This window comes from Dermacentor silvarum, chromosome 1 (genome assembly GCF_013339745.2).
Source record: "Dermacentor silvarum isolate Dsil-2018 chromosome 1, BIME_Dsil_1.4, whole genome shotgun sequence".
Classification (NCBI taxonomy): Eukaryota; Metazoa; Arthropoda; class Arachnida; order Ixodida; family Ixodidae; genus Dermacentor; species Dermacentor silvarum.
Genome location: NC_051154.1, coordinates 140,902,215 through 140,917,546, shown reverse-complemented (window position 1 = coordinate 140,917,546; position 15,332 = coordinate 140,902,215). Strand labels below are relative to the sequence as shown.

The 15,332-nt window shown below is 44.4% G+C and overlaps 1 protein-coding gene across 1 annotated transcript in view; it reads right to left on the bottom strand.

Annotated features, from left to right (window-relative positions):
- LOC119436147 (maestro heat-like repeat-containing protein family member 1) overlaps positions 1-15,332 on the bottom strand; it is a 267,656-nt gene that overhangs the window by 111,590 nt on the left and 140,734 nt on the right. The window contains exons 20-22 of the mRNA XM_037702909.2: positions 14,976-15,128; positions 13,488-13,690; positions 4,942-5,179 (exon numbers count right to left, since the gene is read on the bottom strand). Coding sequence (XP_037558837.1) covers positions 4,942-5,179; positions 13,488-13,690; positions 14,976-15,128 — 594 coding nt within the window. The remainder of the gene's footprint in view (positions 1-4,941; positions 5,180-13,487; positions 13,691-14,975; positions 15,129-15,332) is intronic.

Here is a 15,332-nt window from a genome sequence, read left to right as displayed (position 1 = left end):
GAAAAGGGTCAATAGTTATAAAGTTCATGTGATGTTTTCTTTACTTATTAAATAGACAAAAAAAAAAAAAAAAACGCGGAAGCATTGATATCAGTTATTTCTGCCACAATTTTTGGGGCATACGAATTTATTCTTTTATGACAACATACATATTTTATTGGACAGTGCATAGAGTACAATAATTCGTTTGCAGCATCTAATATACAATGGAATTTGCAATGCAGTTATTTTTCATGCATTTGATCCCTTGACAAATTCTATAAGGAGGCGGCCGCGCTGCAACCTGAGCCCCCCCCGAACAAAATTTCTGGCTACGCCAGATATATATATATATTACCTTTAATAACAGTTACATTGGCACCTCCGTGAGACCTCGAAAGTTTGTTCACTGAAGTGACGAGCTTATATGAGTGTTTGCAAGACCTCAGAGTAGGACTACTAAGTGGTTCATTTGAGAAAGGAAAGGTTGGCCCTATCTTCTGCAGCCCTTGAGGGAGCACGGCTCAGCGCCAACAGAGTAGGAGACAATTAAGTTTTACAGCCTGAGTCCCCTCGCACCGCCAAGAGACTGGTGTCTCTTGGTTGAGCCATGCGACAAGTGGATTCCGTTAAACACGTTAGGGAGATGCATGTGTTTTGTGCGTATTAAGTCGCACAAGTACACATCTATGAAAAAGCAATGTAACGCCTTGCAAAATATTTAATACAAAAGATACAATCAAGAAATCCTTTCCTGACGAAAGGTCAGTTATTGAGAAGATAAGACATAAATATATAAACATTAAACAATATATAACAATTTCTGAACACAACTTATGACTAGAATTATTAGCATAAGTATAATGTGATTCCATAACGCCATAGTTTGATTACATGTCAAAGCATGCCTTATGGCACTGGTTTCGTTTATTTTCCGGAGGCAGAACAAAGGATTATAGACTAAAAATTATCAGGTGCCCAAATAAATAAATATCATCATCATCAACCTATATTTTATGTCCACTGCAGGACGAAGGCCTCTCCCTGCGATCTCCAATTACCCCGCTCTTGAGCTAGCATATTCCAACTTGCGCCTGCAAATTTCCTAACTTCATCATAAATATATTAACAAATAAATAAATATGACAGCGATATCTCAAAAGGGCGAAAGGACTCGATAGCAAATATAGGAACGTGGATTGTGTTATTGAGAGGCAAATGCAGCATACGACGAATAAAAATTAATAAGGAAAATGCACACATAGACTAGGTAGTTTTACAAATAGCTCAACCACGCGTCTTTTCTTGCCCAAATGCCCTCACTCTGCTTGCGCTGTTATGTACCCCATTTTCGTTCCTTTGTATAACTTTTTGCATGGTTTTTAAGCCAGGTGGTTTTCTTTGACTTGTGAGTTGGTGCATTTCTCTCTCCTATTAAAGACATCAGTTCGTTGTCTGATGCAATGATTTCACCATCATTGAAAAAGTGTTCGTTCGAGCACTTGATCTCGAAATTAAGTCGTTAGCAATCTTAATCAAACTGATTTTGTGGGAGAGTTCTTTGTGGGCGTGAAAACATTGCCAGATGGTTCAAACGGGCTTGTCCAGTCGACGACCGCAAGTACATTTTCAGTCGCCGAAGGCAAGAAAAGGACCTCTCAGATGTGGTCGACGAGACCGGTATGGCCAACGCAAATTTTTTAGCTTGGCCGTTTCCGGCAAAAGGTTTCGCAGGTGTTCGCCCTTTCCCCCCCCCTTAAACATGCGCACGACGTCCCCAAATGTGTGCAATGATGCCGGCCTTTGCTGGTTTAAAATGTCAATCAGCATATATCTGTGCAAAATCAGGCGTCCTGGTTCAAGGTTGTCACCGTAGAACTATGTTATATATGCTTCGTCTTCCTTCCTTATGGCAAGCTGCTCAATGTGGGACTTATGCTGCCACATATCAGGTGGATACCTGTTGTTTAACGAAGACAGCACTGTGTCAAGTACTTCATAGAACCTCTGGCGGTACATGTCATTCGCTGATGGAAACACGTGAGCTGACGAACCTTCTTGATAGCGGCGTGGAGTCTTCTTTCGCCTAGCGGATAGAACACATGGGTCCTCAACTTCTACTTTTCCTGCCTCTGCCATACATATGTGGGTCACGCACTTCATTTTAGAGTTAATCTGCGCCGAGTTTAAGCTTGAGCCATCCGAGATGGCTTGTCCCTTCGCGTGCGCTGTCTCCCCGCACGCCTAGTTTTATGTTTCCGCTGGTGCTCATATGGTGGAAAATACGCTTCCTTATCAGCATCAGACAGGTTCTGGCAAAGTACCGATAAGCGAGGTGCCCACTATTGGTTTTGTCGTTGGTGCTCATGCTGTGTTTGTGGCCGGTGCACATTGCAACGTTCGCAGCCGCGGTAGAAGCCCGTTTTCTATTTCTTTTTTATTGCGACATCAATTGTATCGACACCCCAGGTAAATTTTCGCTGTCGTTGTCGCTGTGATATTCCGTATAAAGTCCAAAAGTCATATGAGTGAGCGGCTCGTACACTACGGGTACGAGAAAAAGCCCGTAACACTTGATGGACATTATCTTTCCACGCGCTCAATATTCGGGTTAGTTGGAGGTCACGTAATCAAATGCGCGCATGGGGAGGAGAGCATGCGTCTTCTCATCTAGCCCTGCCGCAGCTGCAAATTACAGTGTGCGGTTGACGCTTACGTGGCCCACGTGCCATATCCCATTGTTGGTAATAATTGGGGGGTGCAATGATCAAGGGCGAGCAGGGATGGCTGCTAGCTTCATGCGCACTGTCTTCCTTCTTCGGCTGTTTTTCCGTGCCCCAAGTGTTGCAGATCGCATAGCCTAAGTTGAGAGACAGGGGTAATTGGAGATCGCTGACAGAAGCCTTCCTGTAGTGGACATAAAATATGCAGTTATGATGAATCTAATTTTTGGAGTCGCGACGAATCGCATGGCTGTACGAACCATCCGCCCCCGCTGCTGGCGTTCTTCATAACGCCAGCGTTGTGATAGCGACTGCTCGTGGTCATCCAGCGGGATATTTACAGGTTTACATGGTCCGTGCATTGCACGATGTTTGTTATTTTAATTAGTGAGTAAACGTTACTACAATTCATATAGGCGATATAACCAACGTACAGACCCGTGTGAAGGCCGCACTTTTTCGCCACAATTTTGACGAGCCTTAGAAGGGACCGGGCCATTTTATCTAATTTTTCCAACTACGAGTATGAAATCCGCCGTAAACCTCCGCGATCGCCTCCTCTCGCCATCTATAGCCGTGTACAACTTTAGAAGGCAGCGGCATTTGCCCCTCAAACGAGCATCCCCCAATGGGTGTGCACTCTAGACTGACATCATGAGCCAGGCGGCCGGTGACCCTGCCGACGGAGGACATGGCAGCCCGCGCTTCGAGCTGGGCCGAGTCGCGTCAACGGGACTATTTCTTAAGTCGCGGTGGAAATCGGCTGCTGCGCTTCAGTGGTCAGGGTGGGGCGCGTCTCCCGTCTGCTTAAGTTATAACCGCCTCTTTTTTTATATATATACTTGCGACGCGCGAAAGTACGCTGCGCGGGAAAATTCGCAGTGGAGCCCGATCGGAATCACGCTGAACGTGACTGCTTCTCGGTTGGATTAAAAAAAAATATTTGCTTTCAAGTTGGGGGTGCGGTGCGGCTCTTACACGGATTTATACAGGAAGAATCTTTTTCTTGTAATTGTCTTATGCTTCACTATCACTAATACTGCTTTGCCTTTCCGGCAAAATTGCGGCGTATTTTTTTTTTTCTAAGTCCTAGTAGAAGCTCTGCTGCACATGACTGCTATTGATTCTGATTTCGAGTGAATCCGGCTTGGCCTCACTTCGGTTACTAAGTTAATTATATATATATATATATATATATATTTATGGCCTCTGCATGCACGTTGCAATGTTTCCATTCCCAATAAATGTAAATTATTATAAGTTTTTTTTTTTTTATGTGTCGCTAGCATTACCTACTGGAAAGAGCAGCAATGCTGAGACACATATCATTCACGTGTATTTCACACACCGTTGATAAAAGACTCTGCCGAAGAGGTCACTGAAGTCTGCAGGTCCTTTTTAGTGTCAAAAAAGTGTGCAAAGCAATTTGCAGCGAGTTGAACATACAGCAACATATTGATTCTCTAGGCATAGGCTATCCATATTATTAGAAATAATTGTTAGTTGGCTACCTCTTTCTCTTTCAAAATATCATAAATTTTCTCCTGTGTATATACAGATTGAAATATAATGTGTCTGTACATGGTGTTCACACTGGAAATTAAAATAACATGTTGAAGTGAAAAAATACGGATGAGGGAGCCGCCGTTGGGGTGCTTCTAAGGCGCTTGTTTTCCTATTGCCAGGATTTTCAGAAATAAAGTGAAATTATGAATAAAAGCCGTGCATGTCCCCGTCAACAATGTTGCAGTGAGCTTTTTGCCACAATATCATTTTAAGGAAAAATGTAGCAGCAACTCAAAAGAAACCATAAATGGTTTGGGTAACAGGACTCCGGTACTGACATTTTAGTAGCGGGGGGGGGGGGGGGGGGGCAGAAAACTCTGGAGTGGACTCAACCCCGGAGACCCCCCGTAGTCGGCGCCTATGGTTGTCACCATCATCCTTCACCATTAGAAAACATGAACTAATATGCTGTAATGTTCTAAGAGTTTTCATAAGTTCACACACACAGTACTGCACAGCATCAGGCTAGCTGGGGTTGCATACTAATTTCACAGTGCTTAACATCTGAATGCATGTAGTACCAGGTTCTACAAGTTAAACCATCAATATTTTTGATGTGTCATGTAGATGTTACACATTGCTGATGAAGTATCAGTAAGTGTATGTTAAAGCACTCATTAAAATAATTTTTTTTTTGCAAGAAATTTATCTTACTTCCTCTACAATCACTCACCCTGATGATAAGCTGAAGATTATCAGGAGTACGGTCCTTGGACAATAACTCGGCAAGAAATTGGTCCAGTGCACTAAGGCTGCCTGCCACCAACTCTGAATGGTTATGTGGTTGATCGCCACTTGCTGTATCATCGAACGCAACGGGAGGACTTCGCACTGGCAGTGGATAGACTCGAGAAACAGCCATTGTCACAAGAGCCGATATTTCACTTGGTGGCAGAGGCGGGTCCAACTTGCTGGTAGATACATCAGTCAAGAAACATTTTGGCCTCAGGAGTTTGTACACACAATTACATACATAATGTAATCCCTTCTTTACAAGGCAAATTTTTTAAACACGTGAGAAAAGCAGATGAAACCAAAGCAAACATTAAAAAAAATTCAAGCAGAAACTCCTCTGGGAGTTGTCCAAGTATGCGTAAGCATTGTGCCACTTGCTCATTTCCACGCAGCGCGTTGTCATTATCAGTGTTATGACACTTGATCCGGCCAGTACAAATGACAGCGCTGCGGCAACACAAACTGGTGCGGATGGAGGCACAAGGTGCATTGATAACACAAGCAAAGTACTGTAGGTGGCAGCGCCATGTGCGCTGATGAAGTTCCAATCATCATAAGCTCTCGCGTAAGCATTTCTATGCTTACCCAGCGAGAAAGCTGTCAGTGTGTCCGTCCGTCCCTCCGTCTGTCCGTCCCTTATGTAAGACGATTGCTTTCAAGGCAGAGCCCACAGCAGCAAGCGACTTTACCATCGTACCACCTGGCACTTCAATGCAAACGAAGCGGCTTAAAACACAGCGTGTGGAGTTATCAGCAGTCCATTCATGTCGAACCATTATGAACTGTGATCGAAGGACTCCGGCAGCGGCACGGACCGATCAAACATACTCTGGCACGACAGTGCGGACCATATCTTGAAAGCAATCTGCGAAGCGGACAGAGAGTGCCGACTGCTGATAACTCCACACGCTGTGTTTTAAGCCTCTTCGTTTGCATTGAAACGCCAGTGGTACAAAGGTAAAGTCACCTGCTGCTGCGGGATCTACCTTGAAAGCAATCGTCTTACAAGAGGGACGGACAAACGGAGGGACGGACGGACACACTGACAGCTTTCTCGCTGGGTAAACATAGAAATGCTTACGCCAGAGCTTATGATGATTGGAACTTCATCAGCGCACATGGCGCTGCCACCTACAGTACTTTGCTTGTGTTATCAATGCACCTTGTGCCTCCATCCGCACCAGTTTGTGTTGTCGCAGCGCTGTCATTTGTACTGGCCGGATCAAGTGTCATAACACTGATAATGACAACGCGCTGCGTGGAAATGAGCAAGTGGCACAATGCTTACGCATACTTGGACAACTCCCAGAGGAGTTTCTGCTTGAATTTTTTTTAATGTTTGCTTTGGTTTCATCTGCTTTTGATGCAACTGTTGATGCAAGAGTTGCCAGAGGCAGGAGCACGTTCAGCTCCTTAACGATGCATCAAAATCCAGCTCAGTGCCTATAACACAAAGTAAATTTATGGAACCATTTTCTACCTTAAAGGGAGTAAGGAGAGCATCGTAAAAATGCTAATGTCTAGTCCCTTATAATTACGGTTAAGCATTCTTGGTTTCTATTTTTGCAAAATTTGGCATACTTTTTTTTCTCAATTTATATATACACTTTTTTTTGTATGTGGATAATTTTTCACATCGAGATTATACTGGTACTTTCAGTGAATAGTATCTGGTTCACTACTTTGTTGATGCTGAAATGTACTGCATAGCTGAAAATGCTGTTCTTCAACACTGGTTGCATAATATACACAGAATAAATACACAGAACATTTCAGAGAAGCAGTCTACCAAGGGCACAGTGCCTTACAGCTATGTGACTAAGCAGGAATAAGACCAAGTGCATTTGAGACTGAAACACAAATAGAGTGAGACTGTATTTTTAACATTATGTGGGTGCAAAGCTCCAACGAATAATGCATAAGAAAATGGCTCGGTGGGCACAACTAAGTCTGATGAGATATTCAGAAAAAAAATAACCGAACATTGAACATAACCTAAAGGATGCGAGGAGAACTGAACCATGAAATTTGCTCTATGTTACACCGTCTAAGCCTTATCAACAGGGTGTCGAACCAAACCAAACCAAATTTTGTAAGTAGTCTGCATATAGTCTCCAGTACAGTTAAACCTCGATATAACAAAGACGCTAAAATCAGCAATTTGCTTTGTTATATCGAAATCTCATTATATTGAAATTCAACCTTCTATTTAAATAAGTACAGTCGCCGATTGATTTTTCTTGCACAGAAAGCAGCTGCAATATTTTTTGAATTATCAGGCAATCGAAAAAAGCAAATTTGAATGAGAAAACAATTCATTTTGTTGAATTTGGGAGTCAGCGATGAATGATACGGTTTCATGCCACGTCAACAATATCTTCACATCGGTGGTGCGAATTAAGCGAAGCTAGCCACGCTTTCGCGTCCCCTCTGCCCCGTGGCTATAGCGTCGTCTCACTGCGGGCGACGCTATCATGAAAAGCACCGGCAGCGGGGAGTGAATGCTTCGTCTGCCTCTGACGGGTGTCCGAAACTCGAGATTAGGCAACCTCCAATACTAAACACGTGGGAAGATAGCTTATATGATGCCTTGCCCTCTCGGCACGCCCACTCTTTGCACACACGGGAGATTACCTCTAAAGCAGGGTGCGCGGTTGCATATGCGCTCAGCCGCACTTACAGCCATGTGCAGCCACGGCCGAGATGTACCAACTCACCCCCAACTCCCCCCCCCCCCCCCCCCCCCCCCGCCCCCTCGCGCACGCTTGATCACGTTACCGCGAACTCACTCGCCTCCCCTCTTCCCTTTGCTCGCACGGGAATGTGGCACTCGTGAAGTCATCTTTCTTGTCTCACCCTCGCATGCTTTCACTCGCACCTAAAGCACACAGTCTGCGGGGCGCGATAGGATCTTATCGCATTTGAACCTTATACGGAACATGACGCTGCTCCACTTTGGTGGTCGCTCTTGTCGCGTGGCGTGCGATTCAAGAGGTGCATTGGCAAGCAGCCGCTTGTAATTCAATCATTTGACCATCTGCGTCCGCGGAAGCTTCCGTTTATTGTCTCGATATTCCTTTGCGGCGGCAGTGAAATTTCGTTATACAGTATAGACCACTTATAACGTAACCGCTTATAGTGCAGGACGGGATATAGTACGATCTTTTCAGACTCCCATTAATTTTCCCATAGCACTCCATGTATACGTATACCGCTTACAGTGTAGCCGCGTGAGACGAAATACCGGTTATAATGCGGCTTCCGCGGGAAAATCTCGCCGACAAGGGCGGTAGTGAGCACGCTTCTCAACGAGGTGCGTGCTCCCGGCCGGCGTATGCATTATTCAATGCAACCACACTCTCGTTAATTCAGACTTATTTGGCCGCACATCGGCTAATTCGGACTACTTTCGGAGCTCGGTGAGCGTCGAGCGCCGCAAATGTGCGACACAAAAGAGCAAGAACGGCGCTAGCGTCCAACTGAAACGAAGCGGCGGAGTCCGCATCTCCACAGCCATCAGTTGAAATCGTACGTGAATGAAAGCAACGCCGGAACGCTTCGAGCCTATTTGTGTCTTTAAAGCCTGTATTCTTGCGTTTACCGCTGCGCATAACAACGCGTGCCGCGGGCTTTCGTAACTGCGTAGTCGTCATCCACGATCGCGTCGATAGCGGCCGCGGTTTTTTCCGCAGCGGTTGTGGCAAACAGTTGTTTCGTTTTGACTCGGTGCAAAGCTGCCGAACTTGAAGAGCACCGGCTACAACACGATTATGTTTTCGCCAGATCACTGGCGAAAACGTAATCGCGATGTGCGCGCGATAGTACAAAGCGTGTCTACATGCTTGGTCTACATATTTTGCATACGTGCACGGCTTGAAAATCGTTGTTTTGGTTATAGTGTGGTACCACTTATAGTGCAGATATTCGTGACTCCGGCGACTTACGTTATAAGCGGTCTATACTGTATTGAAATCAGGTATAAGCACACTTCGTTATATCAAGGTTATAAATACATGGTGTTCTATGGACAAGAGGTTGTGAAAAGTGAAATACTTCATTATATCAAGAATTTTGTTATATTGAAGTTCGTTATATCGAGGTTTAACTGTAGGCTTTTTCCCCTACTTCTATGCTATTCTTTCTGCTATCCTCTCTCCCTGTTCTTTACTCCAATGCATCATCCTCCTATGCAGGCCGATTAAAGGCAGATGACAGTAAACAACCCAGCTCTTAAGAATACAGTAATAAGCTCGAATGCTCCAAGAAGTATCCTGTCGTTCATAGACCATGACATTGATCTGCAGTAAGATTAATAACGTGTCTCATTGAGCTATATAGCTAAAAATTTTAATAGAACTGTGGGGCATAAGGACCCATAACTATACAGTGGACGACGGATGATGCCATACAGGAGAGCTCTGTATTAATTTTGACCACCTAGGGCTCTTTATACCTACACTCAAAGCACGGTACACAAGTGTTTTTGCATTTTGCCCCCATCAGCATGTGGCCATCACAACTACGAACTGAACTCACGACCTCGTGCTCAGAAGAGCAACACCATAGCCACTGAGTCACAGCAGAGGGTTATGAGCTATTTACCAACACAAGCCAATTTATTAACAACATCCAAAAAGAACACATTTTTATTGCTCCATGGTTTGTATTTTTTTTGTGTGATTTCATTCTAGTGGTTCACCACTAGGGCATGTTTGCATAGGTCTACAACACTCCAACATTTTAATAATCTCACAAGAGCAGTGACCAGCACACTGGTCAGTGCCCTGTTACGGAGCGCACCTGTGAAAGTAGCGAGGGTATGCGCATGCACACGGAGCATCCTAGTACCCAAGCATCATCTGTCAGGCTATGCCAATGAACCTCGCACAGCCCCTGCTGTTTATCAGCACATCTATCGTTTGCGACCACTTATTCTAACCATTGTACACACCAGGAGCACGTGTGCACATTTCTATTTGTGTTGGAAGCAAATAAGAAGCAGAGGCTATGTGATGCTCAGGCAAGAGTATACTCTGTGCCCATGTGTCTGGCATTGCTACTTTAATAGGTGCACTCAACAACATGGCACCGAGCATCATGATGGTCGATGCTTCTGTGAGATAATTAACCTCTTAGAGAGCTGCACACATGGGATATGCTAAAAAAAAAAAATAAGATGGCCTCAAGCAATAGCTTCAAATTTACACATCTCTCAATCATAACAATGCTCAAGATTAAAAGTTTTGAGGTGCAGTGTTCTTTCCAGCCCAGATGTAGTCATTGTGATATAATGCATTACAGTTAAACCTCAATACAACGAATATCAATGGTATAACAAAATCCTTGCTGTAACTGTCATGTACAAAGACTTATGTGCGCGTGTCTGCTGCGGCCGACGGCCAGTGGCTATAAAAGAAGAAAAAGAATGGCGGGATTCGGCGCGAGCTCGCCTGATGCGGCACCTCGGCCAACAGCCAATCACGAAGATACACGGGTGCTGGAAGAGGGAGCAGAAGAAGAGAAGGAAGGCGGCAATCGAAAAGAAGAAAGGCCAGTGCACGGAGTGGACGAAGCAAGGTTGTCGGGCTCCGGGTCTGAAACTCAAGACCTCAAGAGCATCGGGCAGAGAAGCGAGGCTGTTGGACTGTGGGTCCGAATCTTTAAGACTTCAGGAACGCCGGGCGGAGAAGCGAAGCTGTCGGGCTGCGGGCCCGAGTTTCGTGACTTCAGCGACGATCCGGCCTCTGTCCTACCTCCAGCCTTTGGTGTCCGTGGGTGCTGTAGTGACATGGTGCTGAAGGCAAGCCCTTCCTACTTCCCTCCTGCGACTCCTTGACCGAGCTGCGGACGATCCTCAAGATGCAAGTAGTGTCTTATCGCCTTATCCTCATGCGACCTACACCCTGCAACTGACTGGCCGTCACAACGCCGCCCCGTACAGCCGCACCGACGCATGCCAAGTAATTGTGACCAGTCACGAACTTTACTGTTATATAAAATTATTTATTGCGTGAGAACATTTAGAAGTGCATGAACGTTTCTATTAGTCTTAGTATCTTGGTTAGCTAGTTTGTGTGTGTGACAGTTTGTGTTAATTGTATGTTCATGTCTTGTTAACAATTGGCTTCATTGTTTCTTTTCCCCACTGCGAATTAGTCTCAGTGGTGGCCACAATAATTCGAACCATGCAAGTGCAAATACACTCCCGGGTAAACAACCCCTCGTTGATTTAGGAAGATCAAATCATCACAGTAACCAAGCATTAAGCTTTTTATAACTTCATGTCCATAGAACACCATGTATTTCCTCAATATAATAAAGCGTGTTTACCCGCAATTTTAATGAAACAAAATTTCACTGCTCTCACGATAGAAGTCCGAAATAATACAATGCAAACTACCGCAGGCACTAGTGGTAAAATCACTGAATTATACGTACAGTCAAACATCCGACTTTTTGGACTCCCTAGGGACTGCGAAAACATTTGAAAAATTGGACAGTCCGAAAAATGAATTTGCTTTTTACTGTCCCCAAGGGCTCAAATCGCCACAAGCACCCGAAATAGCTCTGAAGGCCAGCCAGTACACTTATTACGCATATCGGTGCTCGTACTGTGATAGGAGACAGTGGGTGCACGGGTATTTAATTAAGGAATACATATTGTGTCCTGTGACAATTGCCCTTCCCACTCTTGGTATGCTTCACCACAATACTTCATGTATGCTTCACCACGTAACACTGCTGTATTGAGGCGAAGCTGACTTTCGAAAACCGGCATTATGCAACGCGCCGTGCTTTCTGAGCTTCGAAGCGAGGACTACAAAGGCGGAGTTGGCGCCATTGCAAACAGTGGCGAATTGTTTTAATGAAAAAAAAATTCGTCGTCGTTTACGATACTCCCAAATGCGAAATTTGAGCGCAGCTCTATACATGTTTTCATTTCGCAATATATTCGCTGGCGCGGACAATCTGTCCCATGCGGCACGTTGCAAACGGAGCCAAGTGTGGCGCGACTGCCTCGCTAATATGGAGATTGCGAGATGCAGCATGTGGCTGATTCGTGGGCACGATTCACAGCAGCCGCCGCAGACAGACCTCCCAGACGACGCGTGCTACTCTGGCACCATCTCGTAGCCATCGCCCCGCACTACGCTTTTCCGCCTCATGGTTCCGCTGCGCACACATATGCTTACCTTTGGCCTATACAGTCTGTGGGCGCAATTTTGTAACAATGCATTTTCTTATGCTATTCCTTTTCAGACTTCATCAGTGTCAGAGTGACGCTCAGCAGCCTGCATTATCAACGGGATCAGCCAACCATTAACAGTGAATAATAAGAGTGGCATGGAATCGAGAGGAAGGCAGCATTACAAAATCACAACCCATATCTCAACCACTGTCATGCTATCACTACAGATAGGCGCGCATCAGCACTACAGCAATGCATGCATCGACTCTTCGTCCCTTGGTAACATAACAAAAGTCGACCACACTGTGATAGCTGAATAATCGTGTGCTTTTTCACAACAGTCATTGTCCAGCACATCCCTCGAGGGTGGAGTTGGCGGCACTTGAAACTGCCTAAGAAGTCTCCCAAGACCATGTCACTATTTAACATGTAACTTAAGAAACACTGATGCGTGGAACAGAACTTATAAGACAAATTGCATAAGTCACAAATGCAGCCAATATGACTTAGTGGCTTGGCTTGTCCTGTGCTCTTAGTGTGAATGGCAACTACTAGACCGACTAGGCTTCGCTAGTTTCGGTTTCGAGGAGGCGCCGGCGACGTGGCAGACGACCATCCTCGGCGACATATCAAAACCAAAATATCACCATTGCTGCTCGACTCGGTGGCCAAATGAGCACGTGGTCATACAGTTGGAGTCCGAATTATGCCAAGGTTCACTTGTAAGGTGTTCGTAATATCGGTTGTCCTTATACATTAGGTCTATGGGGCCAGTGGCAGTGCCTCAGAGCTGTCCGAATTATCAGTCACTGACTGTATTGGCTAAATAACAAACACGATAAATTGTCACGAGTGAAGCCAAGACGACGTCACATCCAACACCCAAGTGATGTGCTGCAGATTTGGAAGTCCTGACAGTGGTGAAGTAATAGTGCAAAATAAACTGCATGGATTTCGTTGCCAGAGAAAGAATGTCTGTCTTCATATGCAGGGAAGCTTAGAACATTATAAATAAAAGATTGGTTTTAGGATTCGTGCTGACTGTCCACCGAGGAAGGATTATTTTATTTTTATTTAAAGCACTACCATCGAGGCTACATACTTTGACGCAGCAAAGCGAGTTTGACAATCGCACTCGTCGCCAAGTGCATTCAGCAGTGAATGCCACTAAACCTTTCCATGTGACAGCCTGTGAATGACACTAACGGCGAAGTACACTTGCTTGAAGTGACACTAAATTGGCCCGTCCGACAGGGGTATTAGTTTCAACACATCGATAGCCAACCAGAGGATACACAAGACTAGCCAGAGCCATGAGAACCAGGGCCCTTGTTGAGGACGTGACAAGGACTGGATTCTCAGCCTTGAGCAATTGTTGCATCTCAGTAACCAGCTCGCCCCTTGAGTAGAAGACATACTGCTCCTGAAGTCTGTCTGGGTGAACTGCATCTGCAATCATCTTCACAGTGCGGAGCATTGCATGTCGCACTGAGGGGTCCTGCAATGCAATCAGCAACCAATATTTTGCTGATTGTTTTTGCTGTTGCTGTTACGAGACACGCTGAAAATTACATAATTTTTTAGGTTTCTGTTGTTGTTGCGCACTTTCAATATTTCAGTCTGAGAAGATTTAACATAAAAGGCAAGTGTTGTGGGTGTTTTGTTTCATGGCATTTGTTTGTGGGCTGTCATTCTCAAAATTCTGAGGAATAACTTTGTCAAGAATGTAAGACAAGGTATGAGCAACTTTAGTCATAGAATGGTGTGGCTTTTGCATTAAAAGTGCGTCATGTTGCGACATAGCACATGGGTACTACTTACACAGTACAGTAGACTTCCGTTAATTCAACTATGGTTAATTCGATTTTGACCGAATGTCCCGGCCAGCGCCCATGCATTTATATGGGCCTAAACTTTCGTTATTTCGAGCCTAAAATTGGCCTTCACCGGATAATTCAAACTTGACCAGGCAGCACGCACACACCTGATCAATATGGTGACCACGATAGTGACCCCTTTAGTGGCAGTGTCTGTCTCGGCGGAGCTTAGGGGACAGTGAATGCATTGAACACACATCATCTCTCATCGAAAATGCCTATTTTCAACCCGCCATAGGAAGACTTCAAGCGATAACCGTAGCTTCAAGCGATAACCGGTATTTAAAAGAAAATTGGGCAGAAAATTGCCTGCGCTATGCAATCGGACAGGAAACTAAAAGTGCCTTTGCAACATTCGCATGCTTTGGCTGACTTAAAAAACATCAAAAAATGTGTGGCGAAGCTAAGAAACCGACTGCCATCGTGCAACAACTTTTCTTGCTAAAAAAATTGGGTGTGCGCATTAAATTTCTGCTTTGTTTAGGAGCGTTAAGGCCATTTCAAATTATTTACTGCTTTAGACACAGAAGTGGGTGAACGTTTGATTCGGGAACATGTTAGAATGAAGCAAATACTTCCAAATAGATCAGTGGTGTGTTCTGACATTTTTTCTGCATCTTGTTTAATTAGACCTGACAGATAATTCAATCAATTTTGTTGGTCCCATCAGGGTTAAATTAATAGAAGTCAACTGTATCAGTGGAAGTCCTCGTAACAAATGATAAGTCGCACAGCACAAAAAAGTTCAAAATTTTACTAAAGCATTTATAATACTTAGTGCCAAGAATAAACAAAAATTACCTATTCAAACAAATAAACCAGTTTAAGATCTGGGCTATCAAGCTGCATTAATAAAATTAACAGAGAAAATGGCTTTGACAACACTGATACTAAGTTCTATCATACCTTTGATGCTTGGTAGAATTTGGCAGCACTTCTCAAAATGGGTGTTTCAATTCTGGTAGTCAAGATGGATGCTGGAGCTCGCAGAGAAACATAGCCGTAACTCAGTACAACTGTTGCCAAAAGCTTCTCATGATAATTGTCACCGGTAATATCCTGTGTCAGAAGTAAAAGGCAACAGGAGAGACATCTTTAGATTTTGAAAATGCAGAGCAATAAAATAATGCCATCTGTAAGCATTTTACAATAGAAATATTAGATATCAAACTATATAAACTATGTGGTACATGACCTGGCCTTTGCACTTACAGTAGTTCCTTCTCAATAAAATAATGTGACATCTTGAGCTTACATCAGGAT